This window comes from Penaeus vannamei, chromosome 35 (genome assembly GCF_042767895.1).
Source record: "Penaeus vannamei isolate JL-2024 chromosome 35, ASM4276789v1, whole genome shotgun sequence".
In the NCBI taxonomy this organism is placed as follows: Eukaryota; Metazoa; Arthropoda; class Malacostraca; order Decapoda; family Penaeidae; genus Penaeus; species Penaeus vannamei.
In genome coordinates this window covers 23069344-23086843 of record NC_091583.1, presented here as the reverse complement: position 1 = coordinate 23086843, position 17500 = coordinate 23069344, and the positions used below count along the sequence as shown (strand labels likewise).

The 17500-nt window shown below is 36.6% G+C and overlaps 2 protein-coding genes across 2 annotated transcripts in view; one reads left to right on the top strand and one right to left on the bottom strand.

Moving 5' to 3' along the window:
* Positions 1–5839, top strand: part of LOC113816162 (endoplasmic reticulum-Golgi intermediate compartment protein 2) — a 19807-nt gene extending 13968 nt beyond the window's left edge. Inside the window, exons 9-10 of the mRNA XM_027368203.2 lie at positions 2593–2731; positions 3929–5839. Coding sequence (XP_027224004.1) covers positions 2593–2731; positions 3929–4164 — 375 coding nt within the window. The 3' untranslated portion in view covers positions 4165–5839. The remainder of the gene's footprint in view (positions 1–2592; positions 2732–3928) is intronic.
* LOC113816181 (calcium/calmodulin-dependent protein kinase kinase 1-like) overlaps positions 5829–17500 on the bottom strand; it is a 262710-nt gene continuing 251038 nt past the window's right edge. Inside the window, exons 6-12 of the mRNA XM_070114304.1 lie at positions 17180–17281; positions 16184–16348; positions 15925–16035; positions 15484–15683; positions 14659–14874; positions 13749–14011; positions 5829–10217 (exon numbers count right to left, since the gene is read on the bottom strand). Of these exons, the coding sequence (XP_069970405.1) occupies positions 10151–10217; positions 13749–14011; positions 14659–14874; positions 15484–15683; positions 15925–16035; positions 16184–16348; positions 17180–17281 (1124 nt within the window). The 3' untranslated portion in view covers positions 5829–10150. The remainder of the gene's footprint in view (positions 10218–13748; positions 14012–14658; positions 14875–15483; positions 15684–15924; positions 16036–16183; positions 16349–17179; positions 17282–17500) is intronic.

Here is a 17500-nt window from a genome sequence, read left to right as displayed (position 1 = left end):
TAATATACTAGGAAGTAACTGGTATGAATAGCATGGTATGTGTAGGGAAAATGAGGGCAAGGAAAAGATGGGGGTGTTAGCAGCATGAATTATGCCACACACTACCAGGATTACTTCACAGACACTACATTCCATTTACAAGAAGAAAGAGGCAGGCAACATTACGGTTTGATGAGCTCTAGGAGAGAAGAGTATACAAAGGGAACTGGAAGAGTGGAGATGATATCCTGAGTGTGGCTGGAGGAAACTTGCCAAATGGTATCAGATATGGACAAATATGTGTTAATGACATTAGAAAATGTGCAAGAAAAAATTTACCAGTCTGTGCATGTGTTTGGATACAATTGGTCATGATTAAGGTGAATAGGATTTAGGGATTAATACATTAAGAATTAATCATTTGGGTATTAACCCGTTGGATCCAGTTGTGTCACGGAAATCACTGCCGAAAATATGGGAAGTGGGTTGCATTAATGGTCAATACCCTCAGCATGCAGTGCATAGGCAGTTACAAGACTTTATGCCTGCCCTTTACAAAATTATTTTCCGTAATTTTTTTTAGCTTTTTTGCCACTTTCTAATGTCCATATTTGTCTTTTGTCTTGCTTTATCCAGATGGCTAGATTGTTTTCCTTTCAGATTTCATATCGTCTCAGTGCAAGAAAGAAAGGGAACTTTTCGTTATTTGTGTTACAACTTATTTTTTTCATAATTTTCAATTTTCGGTCATACAAACTGTGCCACCAGTCACAGTGGCCAGGAATACGATGCGGAGTATGGAAATGGCGTCCTCCCTGGAACCGGCACTCTTCCAGTCACGACTTATGTGCCTTACATTCCACATTTGTTTATCAATGGGAATAATACAAAAGTCCTCTTCTAATTGCCAAATGAGTCTAATCACACTCCAAGAGGTTTGTGCATTCATAGTGAGTCTTTTCCGTCACCCTGGCCTTTGCTTATGACCGCAGGTTCACATCAACTGGCCTACAGCCATTTTGTCTGATGATGGCATGTTCACGTCCCCCCAACCCTTGACTCAGATTTTTCCATGACGGGACCATAACGTCACCTGGATTTTAGGAGTTAAGAGGAATTTCACTTACATGTAATGCAGTTCACCCAGTCTCTTGTTAAACTTGATAAATGGTGTTAGCAGTCATTACCATTTCCAAACAAACTGTTTAAGCTTCCTCTATTAATGCCACTGAACCAATTTTTGTTGAAAGGAAGGCACTTAAATAAATAATATGCAACACGTTAAAAAGATTAAAAATAATATTTGAATAATGCAGAAAAACAGACAAACTGATAAACAGAATTTATGTATTCATGAATTCTTTGTGTTTCCCTGATACACTTCAGTGGTTTCCATTAGCAGTCAAATACCACCATATGATAATATTAGAAATCACTACGCATATCAAGACAGTATTTGCACTAGACCTGTACCCTTTTTTAATATTCTCCACATTTGGTGCATAGCTATATCCCCTTAGTAACTTCTAATGTAATGGCAAGGGACTTGTTCTAATGTCATTAAGCCTAAAACAAAGCCTTAGTGATACAAAATGTGAATGGAGACATATATTAACTCCTTTGATCAGGATGATGTGACCATCACGTCATGGGAAAATCTGTCAGTGGGCTGGGTGATGCGGACTTGCCATTGTGACCATTTCAGCTGAAGGCTGCGGTGATGGAAAGGAATCCCCACGAGTGCACAAACCTTTTGGAGTTCATTCATTTGGTGTTTATAAAGGGGCTCTTGGATTATTTCCATTATGTTCATAAAAAATTACTGGAAGAGTGCAAGCTCCAGGGAGGACACCATTTCGATGCTTAGCATCCTATTCCTTCTCGCCATGATAGGTGGTGCAGGTTGTATTACAAAAAATTTAATATTATGAAGAAATTTTAAAATGATGCAAATAAATTTGTTTTAAATACTTTTACTTTTCTTGCACAAAGTTATGTAATACCTAGAGGGATGATAGGGAGTCTGTGCAAAAAAAGCTTGTACCATCTGGACATTGGAAAATGGCAAAAAAACTAAAAATGCTTATGCATAAAAAGAGAAAATAGCATAGCAAAAGGGAGGCATACATTCTTGTCACCACTCATAAGTATTCACATGCACCCAGCATTCAAGCCGTACACCTGGCAGAGCAGCTGCTCATGTAAGCCTAATGCCTGTATTTTGGGCCAGGTGATTGCTGTGAAACAACAGGATCCAAGGGGTTAAATTGTTTCATAAATTTATGAAAGCTTTCATACAGCTTGCATCATGTATCTTTGGTTCACAAACTTTTAAAAATCAGAATATGTATGGTTCCAGCCTTGGTTTGGTGCTGCTGTTGTTGGTGGTACTCAAACATTAACCATACAGTGTTTATGCTGAATATCCTAGATGACAATGATAACTTCAGATAAATTCATACAGTAAAACCACTCATAGTGATTCAGTTTGATTTAATTTGCAGTGTAACAGGAGAACTTTTATATGAGTTTTCAATTTTAAAATCAAAATTATCTAAATGTATTTACAGATAGATACATAGAACATTCAACAATCTTTCTGTCACCCTCCAGAATTCGCATGGCACTCCCGGGATTTTCTTTAAATATGACGTCTCGGCCTTGAAAGTGGAGGTTGTAGAAAGGCATGAACCTTTCCTTGAATTCTTAACAAGATTATGTGGCATTGTTGGAGGAATATTTACATGCTCTGGTAAGTTTTATGATGCTTTGGTAATGAACTAGGTAAGTATATATGATAATAGTAATTATATTATTTTTGTCATCATGTTATCACCATCATCATCGTCATTATTATTTGTTGTTGTTATTTTTGCTATTGTTATTGTTACTATTATTATTATTATTGTTATCATTAATATCATTATTCTTATTGTTGATAATGATGGTGATGGTGGTTGGTGGTTGACTGTGGATGATGATGATTATGATAATAGTTAATATTATTATTAACTATTATTATAATTCTTATCAGTTGTTATCATCATCATTTATCATTAGCTTTGTAGAATTTAAGTAAACATTTGTATTTTCATTCATTATTCCAGGAAGTAATGTAGTAACTTCACATCAGCATAAATGTATAATTTTTCACTTTCTCATTACAGAACTATTGATGAGTAAAAAAAATTATGTTCATGTGATAGGTCATTGACACTTAATGATAACTGATATGTGTTAGTTTAGGGTAGATTACTTGTCATTTATCATTACCTGTTCTAAGAATAGAAATATGTGTATGTTTGTAGAGGTGAGATGTATGTGTTTGCATATGCAAGGAATTGTGACGAGTATAGGTGTGTGGGTGCATTTCTGTATGCATGTGCATATGTTGGGTAGGCATGCATATCTGCATGCTGTAAATAACGTCAGCATATTTGTGTTCAGCTATTCAGAATTGATATAATTTTTAATGTTTTGGCATAATGGTACTAAAGTGTACAAAAAAAAATACTGTCAGGTTTTGGAGTAATTCAATTTTGTGCCAACCCAGTAAAATGACATTGTACTGTATTATAGGCTCTCATAACAAAATTTATAACAATAATCTTTACATTATATATGAGTGAAACTTTTTCTCCAATCCAGATTTCTTTGTATAAAAAAAATCTCTTTAATCATCAGAGACAGTTGATAATTCACATTACAACTCTTTTATGAAAGGAAAAACATATTCTAAATTGCATGTTATTTTTATACATGTATATATTTTTTTTTATGAATGAACATTAGCTAAGTAGAACTAGATACAAAGAGCTTATTTTTTAAGCTCTATTTCATTTCAGAAGAATTTTCCAATGAATATATCCTTTAGATCTTGTACCTGGTCCCAGCATATACCATATATTCTCATTACCTCAGTTGCAAAAGATTTCAATTTTCTTTCCAGGTTTGGTAAGCCGTTTTGTAGGCTTCTTGGTAAACTGCTTCACATGCCGCTACTTCATGGCCCAAAAGACAGCTAGCACTGAAGAAGAAACATCAAAGCAGTCAGTTGTACCATCAGCATCCTTGCTTCAGGCAGTGAATCTGTCACCATCAGATGTTGGTCCCCAATTAACGTCAAAAACAACTACTAGTACACCTTTACTAGAGGCTCCAGGGATGGGGAATTTGACGACTTGACAGTCTTGTGAGAAACTATAGATTCATATTTTTATATACTACTCCTTTTCTTTCCTTCATCAGTATAATTTAGCTGTTTTCACAATGATTAGTTTTTTTCTATTCAGATATTCTATTCAGCAACTGGAGTTTCCGAATTAGGATTCCATAGTATTTTTTTTTTTTTTTTTTTTTTTTTTTTTTTTTTTACCGACTATTTATCAAAGAAAAATGTTTTTTAATTTACTTTCCATAGCTAGTATGGAAATGTGACCAGTTTCCATTATCCCCATTCCATTTCAGAAGATCACAATAGAATCTCTTTGGTTCATTCTTTAAGAATTAACATTTTCTTTATCTAAAATTAGCTTTATATTTGTATGGTAAAATGAGAAATTATCTTTTTTTTATTAGATTTATTTCTGTTTTTCTTTTAGCTTGTAACCAGATTATCACTCTTTAGATTTGACTCTGTATCAGTGAAAGCAAAGACTTAGCAATTATAATATTGTCACTATAATACTGTATAAACCAATTTGCAAGTGTAATATACAAAATAATTGTTAGGCAGAAAGTGCAATCTTCTGAGCTACTTGTTGTTTGCTAGTCCTTATGTAAAGTTACATATGATAGTTATATTACAGTCAGATGTTAATTTTTTTCATTTCATGCTTGTCTTTATGATTTTGATACAAGTATGGATTTTATTATAAGTATGAATTCTTACAATTCATTTTAGAAAAGTATATGCAAGGTATGAAAATATTAGATAGTACATAGGTGATTTCCGATGTTGGTTCTATGATTATTTCATTAATCATTATGTTTAGTATACTCATATAAATTATTTATATTTCTTGCATAAGTTGTCGTTTTCTGTGAGCTGTATTATATCATGTATTTTTTTCTTTTATTCTTTTATGGAAATTGAATAGCATATTTATCAGTTTTAGATTAAACATTAATTTGTGAATTTTTTCTGGTAAGTAATATTTCCTTTAAAAAGACATGGTTTTGAGACTGCCGTACTAATATAGTATTGCAGTACAAAGTTATTGTATTTCTAAACACCCTTTTTTGAATTAGAAAAAATGTTTAGACAATAATTTTTTGTTATCATGAGCTTGATTTCAAGACCAGATAGTGCCTTTGATTAGACTGCTGAAGAGGCTTCCTTGCTTATGTGAATTTTAATTATTAAATGGATAGAGGAACCAAAGTTTCAGGATCATGTTTAACCCCTAAAGGATGGCAAAATTTAAAACTGTGTGCCCACAGGGCAGCAAAAAAATTCTATATTCGGTCTGTTTTAATATAATTTTTTTTTTTTTTTTTTTTTTTGGGGGGGGGTATTCAGTCTGCACATATATCTGAAGATAAAAAAATTTAAATGTCCTTTAGCAGTTAAGCGGCTATATATATAAGATTGAAAGAAATATAATTCAAGGTTGGATATTTTTTTCTTTCTTTTTAATTACAAGAGGGTTGTGTCAGCTAGAAAGAAAGAAAATGTTTGCCAGACTATTTTTATAATTTTGCATTTATAGTAATAAGGATTTAGATCTTATGTAAATTGTGTTTCAGATTTGTGTTTTTAAAGTTACTACAAATTGAATTTCTTTGAGCTGACTTGTATTTTCACTTGAAAAAAAAAGTGACCAAAGTGTAAAATAAAAGAACATTGGAATTCTTCAAATGTTGATTTATTTGAAGTGTACATAATAAGTTATAAGTCACAAACATGAACTTTCTCGTACCTTCAAGATACAATAATAGAATAGCAAAGATCCTCAGGGCGTCCGGATACAAATAATAATCTGGACGTCACTGGGTAACACTTAGATAATAGAAAGTGATGCAGTCTAAAAATAGAAATTCCAACAGATATGAAATGTTACACAGAAAAAGTTTTTTTTTTTTATTATGTACAGGACACATTGAAACTGGAAATTTGCATCAATGCATAAAATTCTGTATAATATTCATATGACAAATGTGCAGTAGGACATTCCATGCAGTAAACAAGAAGTGGGATTTTCTCTTGTAAAGCCCAGTATCTTGGTAAGTACAGAGTTCTATTTTCTAACTTCCAGCATTTTAACACCTTTCATTCTGTCCTGCCAGCTTCTACATCCATTCTGTGCATACCAAACATTTGTCTTTTTTACTCTCTTTTTAACTACCAAAAGCTAAGTGATGTATGAATTTAGCTGTATCCAAACAGCTTCCCTGCAGTAACTTGGAAAAATTCTGAAACTGTCACCATGGACATTTCAAAATGTGAAATTCTGAAATCAAAATCTATGGATTTAGGGAATATAAAGACCAGTAATATAAATTACATATTTTTCCTTATTGATTTATCTACGGATTTCATTACTTAGACCATACAAAACAGGCAAATGATTCATTCATTATTATTAAGTTTTTTTTCCTGAAATCACAAAAGTCTCTTCTTCTCATCATGTTTTCCCCTATCCTCAGGCCATAATCATTCAGGTTAACTTGGTGAAGCTTTGGTCATTGGCAGCAACTCTACTACTTATACATTTTGGAATTTATATATTTTAAAACTCAATGCAAGACCTTGTTTCAAGGGATTGTAATAAACTGTATTCAGTAAATTTATATCTGTATATTAATAGAAACCCTGTTATGTATTGCAAAATTTGTTCATTAAACACTAATTTAATGGTGCAATGTATTAATATTGTCATCAAGCATTGAAACAACAAGTTTTATCTTGAAAATAGGTTGCATCATGAATATCAATTTGGTTGGATAGTAAAAATATTTTGTTTTCATCAATTAATTCTTGTTTATCATCCAGATAAACATGTTATTCCTACATGGTATTCAGCTAATTGGTATGTACATACTTTACAGTTGCAGAAGAGAGAGAGAAAGAGAGAGTCTTATAAAAAGAGCCTGTAATAAGGTATGCAGCATACTCAGCCATTACTACTACAGAAATCATTCACATTTTGCATAGAATAACACATTGTAACTCATGAATGGAAAGTTGACAAAAGTAACTCTGTACTATATAAGTAGGCTCATTATATAGGTACAGCAAATCACCTGAACTGAACCACCAGCTTTAGGTATATAACAGTGTTTTTCTGCCTTTTTATTCCCTGTCACAAGTATTGCTGTGTGGAAATCCTCCTTGGAGATTAATCATTCACAATGAGCTTTTTTCTAAAAAGGTTTCCTTGCCAAAGGTACAGGATGTTTGGCAACACAAAGACAGCCTGGGAGAAAGTAATTTTTGTGGGTGTAATGGAGCTCAATCTTTATTAATTATTCATTTGTGCTAAAGTTTAAAAGTTCACCAATGTAAAATTAAGTATTTTAACATCATCAGAAAAAAAAAATGTGTATTTTTTCATATTGAGCATTAAACTATAAAAGCACTTGCTGAAAATAACAATTCCTTTATCTCTCTGAAACAAACTATACCATTGCGGAAACACAATCTGATTCAAAGAAGGATATCCACTTGACCAGAATTAATTAACAGTCAGTGGTAGACACCTGCCGCTCTGGAAGAAGCTCAAGATCATTATATTAATTTTTTGGGGGATGGGAGGATTAACTCATGACATCTATACTTTAGCATCTGACGTGTGTCAACCACTGAAGATAGTAATTACAAGACAGAAAATAACATTGTATACAAACCAATTATCATATTTTAAATTGATTAAAGCCATTCACTAACCCTATTTCTACAATGGAAATCCAAATAAAGAAAACTGATTCATTATGTAAGAAAAAAGATGTCTAACATGTGTATCAGTTATAAATGCATTAATAATAGACATGTGATTTATAAATTGACAAGTTGCATATATGAACTACACTGTAACACAGAGGACACAACATGTAGAACAATCAACTGTTCAACTTACTTTCTACGACCAAATTTATTGCCTTTCCAAAGACATTTGAAGTCTTTTATTTAAATTCATCAGATGATTCAATTTAATAGGTTACAATGAACAGAAGGTAATCTGAAATTTGATTTTGAAATAAAAACAATCAAACTGTATAATAACAAGAAAAAAATTAGTACACAGACACTTGATGCTAAACTCCTTTAAAATGTTCATTTTTTGCATAGAAGTGAAATCAGTTCACAGGGAGGCTTGTTTTACTTTGCATGCTGGGAACTGTATCTTGTACCACGAGACAAACACTGAGCCAAACCTGCAGTCCACTCTCTGCCTCCTCACACTGGCATATCAGTGAGGCAAATATTTTGTTTAATATGAATAGTTAGTTAGGATACTTCAAGTCTTAAACATCTTTAAAAGGTAACAGCTCATGCAAAAGACTTCAACATTATGTATGATTTTACCAAATACCAATAGTACATCATTATGATTACTGCCATGATGTGCCATCAATGGGAACTTGTCCCAGAGTAGTCTACAGTTTATGGAACACTGAAATATTGACCTAAATATGCTAGTCAGAAAATCACAGAATAATTAACGGAGACTTTGCACAGCCAGTCTCTATGGCATTGTATTAATATTAAGCAAAACAGTGTACTTATATATCACTGAGTTATATTACTGTATTTAAATCTAGCACAACATCAAAAATGCAATGGTTCAAGTAATAAGAAATTATGCATTAATAACATTCTAGAAATAAACGTCTTGTCAGTGAACAGCACTTTTCAGATGCTTCAACGATGTTTAACACTCACAGCCCAGCCTCACATGACAGGTTAGTCTGGATGAACCAATAACTAATTCTTGTCATTTCCTCCCGTACATGGATGCTCTTATTTTTTAACCCCAGTACACCTTATGGAATAGGCCTTTCAGAAACTGTTATTGACCCGGATGGCAGCAGAACAGCCCAAAGACATTGAGTTGTGACCTAGCATGAACCAGAATTCAAACCAAGTCCCAATGCATTAAACAACAGTCAAAAAGCTCTGATCTATATCTAAAAAAAAAGAAAAAAAAATGTTGCTTATGTATACAAACCCCCATAAAAATGAAAACAAACGTAGTACTTCTACCTCCTTGTACAACGGGACCTAATCTTTACATAAAAGCCCCTATGAATAAAACAACTTATAGCAACTGGATGTTTTTTTATATTAGCACAAATTGTGTAATCACATAAATTAAAAATAAAAGCGATCTGCAGCAATTCTATCAGATCATAAGATTGTCAAAAAGACTGGGAGAGGCTACCAAACATCACAGATGACAGTAGTTATTAGTTACCTTCATATAAAACTATTAAATTTACTGTGCACATATGCAAGATTTTCCATCAAGCCAATGAAAACTAATGTTTTCTATTTTTCTTGCTGGAATATTTACTTGATTTACTTTATTAGAACATAAAGTAAAGAATATCACTGTTTAGCTACATCCTGAAATCTAATGCAAGAAAATTAATCAACCATTATTCTCCTGTTGGTGGGGTAATAAATATAAATTGTAGCAGACTTTAGCCAAGACAAAAACACTTCAAAACTCTTACATACTGATTCAAAAATAACATTAAACTCTCTAAGTGCTCAGTCTACACTATTTCAGTTTTCTGGCAGTGTAAGACATCTTAGCCAAAACATCTCTTCAAAACATAACCAACAATTGCCTTGCCTGCCTTTTCTAGCACCGCTGCATGCATTATCTTCATTACTCACTTTTAACTGTCTTTGTCCCCTTGCAAAATCTCTTCTCTATTTATGCATTACTAGAGCAGCTACGCTTTATTGTGTTGGCACAGCTTTCTCTCACTTAAAACAGCAGATACACATTTTATTGCATTAAAGGATACAGTTTTGCATCCTGTTATATGTATTCAATAAATGATCTTAGGAAGTTAATGAGAAACCAACAACAACGAGGTAAGTTTTTAGAGAGTTTTTAAGTTTATCATGTTCTTTACATTTATATCATTTTAGAAATTGTAACAAGCACATCATGATGATGATTTCCTTCTGCACTGCACCAAGTGATAGGCCGTCACATCATCTGTCCTCCCCGCAGACCTCCAGTTCATCTACTGCTGGGAGTGTGATATCAAGCGACCTCTTCCTGGTAGATGGGAAGAACAAATTCACAGTATTAGCATGTATATCTATAGACAGATTATGGAGTCATTCCTTACTTTCTGCAGTAGATAATCACCACTGGGATACCTTTCTTATGAATTCCACTTTTCCTTCAATTACAGGTTTCAAGAATTATCTGTTTTCCTTATGGTGATTTGCAGTGTATCAAAATTGTTAAATCAAATATGCAACATTATATTTCATGAAAAAAATATATACATATCTCAGAATTAAACAAAATAAACTGAAATATCAATGCAGCTTTAAACAACAGGTTTTGTACACAAGGTAACATACATGAAAAACAAAAACCTGCAAAGACAGACTTATTAGACAGCATATAGTATTCTAAATACTTACAGAAACAAATTAATACCTCTATACATGCTACATATAGAATACAGTATGCTGGTAAAAGTCCTGTGTCTGCAAGTTTAAAACTACATACAAACATTTGTGGTAAAACATTCACATAACACAAGTAATCATCAATCAAAGAAGCAACAAAACTTAAAAAGCACAGTAATAAAACCTCATAAAGGAGTCAACTTTGATGAAAGGCGCTAGAATTCTTTTTGCATAGTTTCTTTGAAAAAAGGCTATAATTTTACTTTCTCATATGATTGGAGATTTGTATAGAAATTCATGAGTAACTTTAACAAAAATCATTATATCTTCATCACTAGACATTTGAAACATACATTATTTGAAACAATGATGCCTACTGACTAGAAAGTGAGGCTCTAGTAACAGATTATTTAGTAGTCTGATACATATTCCTCAAACAATGAAGCAGTCAGCTGCTGTGGTGCCTCAAATAATAGTCAGTTGCTTGCATTTGATACAAATATTGTCCATGCCTCAGATACCTCTAGAAAGGTAGTCTCTCTGAAATAAGTGTGTTAAAAACATCAAGCCTAATTTCAAGAACATTAACATTTACAAGTAAATCACAAGACCAAAAGCAGAAGCTTTTTAAAGCAATTACTCCACATTTTTTTGACTGACACTATTTTCACACCAATAGCAAAAGAAATGCTATTTCTGCATTTCATATAATTATTTATCCATGTAATCAGCAAAGCATTTAAGAATGTATCATATTTTTCTCCAGCCTTTACATATCATCCTTTGATACTTGAGCAGTAAAATGACAATACTTATCATCTTGAACTATGGCCCAATATTCCTCTTTAGCATACTTGATGGGTTTTAGTAAATTTACAAAAACTAATTTTCTGGGAACTAAATTTTTACCATCTAAATGAGAGTGCTTACTAATCACAAGGTAGATAATGGCAATACTTTTCTACAAATCTATATCCTGAACATGAATGCTCATATGTCAATGAGAACAACTGATATATCATTCCATGCCTTTACTGAGGTTATATCTAAAAAGAAAAATATCAACAATAGGTAGACTTTTTTGACTTCATATTGTGTGTGTATCAAGGAAAGTGCATTTAATAAGATTCTCGAAGCCAAACAAATAATAAAAATCAGCAACTGATGATGAAATACAAAATGAAAGTCTCTAAAATCACTAAATTGGGCAAACGTTCAGGCTTCAAATGCACGTTCAGCTTTGCTTACTTCCAGCAATCATCCTGTTCTACTGATGGGTGAGCAAGAGACACAATAATACCATAGCTTTCGATAACTTGTAAATTCTTCAATTGGAAATATACTTGAATCAATTATCAGAGCATAGATAACTAGCCACCATGGTAAACTACAGCCCACAAGCTGATAGAACTTATAATTACATGGTTATTCCTCAAGGACATGACTGCCTGGAGATGTATCTTAGATTTCCCAGCCTTAGCATACTGTTTGCAAGTCATCTTGACCGGCACAAAAAAAGCTGATTAATATTTGCTTTTAAGTTTATCATATTAGCATCACTAATAAGCTGTATCATGGATAGAATTTAAAGTTACCATAAAATAGTTCAAGTATTATATGCATTTATCTATATGTATGCACATATCTATGTGTGTACCTATGTATGTTAGTGTGCCTTATGGTTTGAACAGTGGGAGAGGGAGGGAAGGGAGGGAGGGAGGAGAGGGAAAGGAGGGAGGGGAGGGAAGGGAGGGGAGGGAGAGAAGGAAGGGAGGGGAGGGAAGGAAAGAGGAAAGGAAGGAAGGGAGGGAAGGAGGGGAGGAGGAAGGCAGGGAGGGAGGGAGGGGAGGAGGAAGGGAGGGAGGGAGGGAGGGAGGGAGGGAGGGAAGGGAAGGGAAGGGAAGGGGAGGGGAGGGGAGGGGAGGGGAGAGGAGGGGAGGGGAGGGGAGAGAGAGAGAGAGAGAGAGAGAGAGAGAGAGAGAGAGAGAGAGAGAGAGAGAGAGAGAGAGAGAGAGAGAGAGAGAGAGAGAGAGAGAGAGAGAGAGAGAGAGAGAGAGAGAGAGAGAGAGAGAGAGAGAGAGAGAAAGAGAGAAAGAGAGAGAGAAAGAGAAAAAGAAAGAGAGAGAGAGAGAGAAAGAGCAAGAGAGAGAGAAAGAGAGAGAGAGAGAAAGAGAGAGAGAGAGAAAGAGAGAGAGAGAGAGAAAGAGAAAGAGAGAGAGAGAGAAAGAGAGAGAGAGAGAGAGAGAGAGAGAGAAAGAGAGAGAGAAAGAGAAAGAGAAAGAGAAAGAGAGAGAGTGAGTGTGTGTATGTAGTGTATATTGCACAAATGTGCATATGCAATATATAAATATTATGAACATGGTCAGGTTCTTTAACAGGAAATGTGTCTGTTACTCACTCATGAACTCAGTGCTGTGACTCATATATTGTCCTATGGTGCTGTTAAAAATAATTCATATTATTTCTCACGACTTTATGTCTACTATGGACATCATAAAAACAAATTTAATTATTTTTCCTCATATATATGACATTGTAATTCTAGTCGTTCATATGATTTCACAAAGCAATTTCAATTTCAAAACTACAAAGGTTCTTATATTTTTTTCTAATCTACTACACCGTGTGAATGCATTATTCCCATTTTTTCTCATAAAAATATCTTTCATTTCAAAATGTGGTGATACAAAAACTGGCCGTAAAAAGCACCAATAGGAACTGTGAAATGAGCCTTTTTTGTCGGTACTAAAAAATCTGATGTAGCAATAATCCTCCTCTGCAATTCTATTTTCTTAGAACTTTGATGTAAAAACCTTCTGACTGATGAGAGTCCAAGCTCTCTCTCAACACTTGACAGCTGAACACCTTACAAAGAGAACATTTTCAAGTAGAGTAAAAATAAATATCTTTTACATGGAATACTTAACTTCAGTTCTGAAAAAAATAAAACGAATGAAACGTCCAACCAATTTCAGTCATGAAAATTTTGAAAAACATGAAGGACCTCCATCATGAAAATGTTCTTCCCTTCACCCACATAATAAAGACATGATAAACGTTACTGGGTCAGTACTACACCACGGAGAGCAACAAAGGCGTGCAGTGCAGGGCGCAGAGTGGAGGAGGAGAGACGAGAGCTGCCGTTTACCACCACCACAACCCATACCTGTCCAAGTAGAACTCATACGAACCAGGCGCCGAGTGCGACCGTCCTGCACGCGCAAACTGCTCCTTGATGAGCACGTTCATCTTGAACGGGTTGTGGAAGCTGTGTTTCTTGAGCATACACTTGATGAGGATTAGCGTTTCCAGCTTGGGGATCGACCGCACGCACGTCTGGACTTCCTCGTCCGTGACCTCGATCAGTACACAGTTCTCCTCTTCGGTGGGTAATGGGTACTGATTGCCTGCTGTCACCCAGGGATGTTGCTGCAAGTGTATGGTGGAAGTTTATAATATATGTATATTTTTAGTTGGGGTTGAAATGATGGGTTGTTTTGCGTCATGAATCACCCTAAAGGATAAAACTAAGCACATAACTTCTTCAAAGTACGGAGTAGCTGTTTATATGATCATGTTATATACAAATTGACATAAATCATGACTTAATTTGTCACAAAGACTAGCGGAATCATGTAAATCTATGCTATTACCAAATATCATATACAGACGTGAAAAATTCTGAAAAATAAAGCAATAATCGAAGAAGGTTTACTGTAAAAGTTTCTATTATGGCAAGAGACTGCGGGGGCATGTGCTTTTGACAGGACAATAACAATGGCTGCCAAGAAGAGTCCACGTAAAGTATGAACACAAAGGAGCGTATTTGTTCCCGAAGTCTTATTAATAGAAATCCTTTCCTTTGAGAGGTTTCAAAATGAATAAACATATAAACACATTAACTAACATGTGGGCATTAGAATCATATTGAAGAAATTTCGTTCTACCATCTTTTCGTAGTATGCGAACCGAATTCTGCCGTTACAAAGAAAGCTACAAGACTAACCTAATTCCCTACGTTCACAATCATATTTCATATTTTTTCTTTTCTTTTTTTCTTTACTTCTTTTACTTACCTTAATGTCCGGTAGCGGTATTCTCTTAGCAGGATCCTTTTCTAACATTAGGCTAATCAGATCCTTGAGATCATCGGAGACGAACGGCGCGGGAGGGAACACGAGGGGCGCGTTCCGGATCTTATCGTACAACACAACAATATTTTCATCGTGGAATGGAAGTTTCCCGTAAACGAAGGCATATAAAGTCACGCCCATTGCCCAGATGTCAGCGGCCTGGGAAGAGAAAGGGAATGGAATAATGCTTTAAAGAAAAAGAAAAAGAAAAAAATGGAGTGTTATGAAGACATTAGAAGCTAACTTTGTCAAAATCGTAAATTAAATGTCTAACTGTATTATCCTTCCATGAAATTGAAAAGCAGTTTTCGATAGTATTTTTAAAAGAATATTAGATCAAGTTCACTTATTCCTTTCAGACGAGTGGATTGTGTAGCGCAATTCATTTTATGAATAAAAAAAAATCCGCTAGCGTTTGTTGTTCTTGCTCTAGGTATTTCACAATTCTCTCTCTCCTCCTTCTTTACCCTTTCCCCCGACCCTCTTTCTTTCTCTCTCTCTTCTTTACCCTTTCTCTCCCTCTTTTCCTCTCCATTACTCCCCTCTCCCTCCCTCCATTCCTCTCTCTCACTCCTTCTCTATCTCTCTCTCTTTTTCCCTCTCCCTCTCTTCTTCCCTCTCCCTCCCTCTCTCACTCCTTTACCACCCCCTACTCCCTCTCACCCTCCCTTTCCCATCTTCCTCCCCCCCCCTCTCCCCCATCCCACCCCATCAACCCCTCCCCCTACCACCCCTCTCCCTTCCTTCCATACTCCTCCCTCGTCTTACCTTCCCGGAATACTTATGCCGAGACGTGGAGAGCGCTTCGGGGGCCATGAAGGCAGGTGTTCCCGCCGTGTTGGTGAGGAAGGCGTCCTGGCCGTCGAACTCGTTGCAGACCCCGAAGTCCGCGATCTGGATGTGTCCGTTGTCGCCGAGCAGCAGGTTCGATGGCTTGATGTCTCGGTGGATTATCTTCTGGTAGTGTACTGTGGGGAAAGGGGGAGAAGGGGGAAGAGAGGGGGAGTGATGTGAGTGTGCATTTTGAAATTATGCATATATGGTTTAGGGTATGAATGCTAATGTTATTTTTGCGTTCAGAAAATCAGAAATTGGTTTACATGCCATAAGAAAAAGATGTTCGCAATTCAAGGTAACCTTATCTTACAGGAAAATCAACAGCACGGTGTACCTAACACCGCTTTATGACAAAAAACATCCTGCACTTACAGTATTCTATGCCGAGAACGACGTCCCTGAAGTAGCCCCAGGCCTGGTCTTCCGTGAGGGGCGTGTCCGTCGGCACCTCCATCACCTCGCCCTTCTCCAGGAGCTCGAATGCTGAGGGCGAGAACCCCGTTAGAAGACACCAACATCCCCCAGGCCCGACTCCCCGAAATCCCAGTCATCCCACATACCTTTCCACCCCATTTCCCGAAACGAACAGACAAGGCCTCTTTGGATAAGCCGTCGAGGGGGAGGGGCTCACCCATGTAGAAGTTATCCTCGTCCGGGTCGTCCAGGACCTCGACCAGCTTGACGACGTTGGGGTGGATGAGCTTCTTGAGGATGGCGATCTCGCGGTGCACTCTGTCCAGCGGGTTCTCGATCGGACGGCCTCCCGACGCGCGCGGGGGCGGCAGCCGGCCCTTCACTGCAACGCCCAGAGAGAACGTCACTTTCGTCTATGTTAATATTCGTAAAGAACTGCCTAAAGGGGTTTTGGTTATTATGACTGATTCTGTGTGAAATATATAAGCACTATCAATAAATGGACATGTTTGATCAATGGTTGAAATGAAATGTGTCGTGAAGGCCTATCGGTACAACTGCACCTTGCGTTGTAAATGACAAAACAATTGCACCTACAAAGCCGGCTAAATAGTACGTCCAACCAATGTGAATTATGATATTCAAATGAGAACAACACTACTTTATGACGTTGTTTTTTGAGAAAACACGTTTGTAATTTTACTCGACATGAGTTCTCATGTTTTGCATTTTAAGTTTTGTGTTTGTCTCTCTAATTCCAAGTTCAGATAGGATCACATCCTTGCATATATATGTGATTACTTGATTACATACTGTATAAGTGCAACAAGTACACAGAAAACTCTATTCATACGGAGTACACCGATGCACTCAAGCATGTATGTGAAGTACAGGACACTACACACTAGACAGGGCACATGGAGGGCCGGTGCGGTGACGGCACTTCGGCAACGATCTATCTAGCGCCGTTGCTGGACGTGCTGCGCGGGCGCTCTACGGCACAGCTGGGTCTGCCGTGCGCCGCCCAGCGTGAGGCTCGCTTCTTCACACTGGGTGGGCGGACACACACTGCGTGGGCGGGTGAACGTTGCAAAATGGATAGTAGCAGTAGTAGTAGTTTTTTGTAGTAGTAGTTATTGTAGTAGTGGTGTGGGCGGCAGCCAGGTGGCGGTGAGGGATGGTGGCGTAGGTGGTGGTGTGCGGGCGGACTTACCTCTGAGAGTGGGCGGCGAGTAGCTGGCGAGGCGGTGGCACGGGCTGAGGGAACGGGCGTGCGGCGATCCCTCCGTCTCGCCGCCTATGGTCCAAGCTCGGCCTGCTCCGCCATGCACACCCGAACACCAACACGAACACCAACACAAAAAATGACAAAAAAAATAAAAACGGTAAAGTCAGGCAAACATAAAAAACATAAAAAAGAGGTGAGGTTAACACAACATGCTGGAAAAAGGGGGTGGGGGTGGGGGGGCGGGCGGGCGGGTGAATGGGGGGAGTGAAATATCTAATAGTCTTTCATGAATGCATTCGGGGGAGG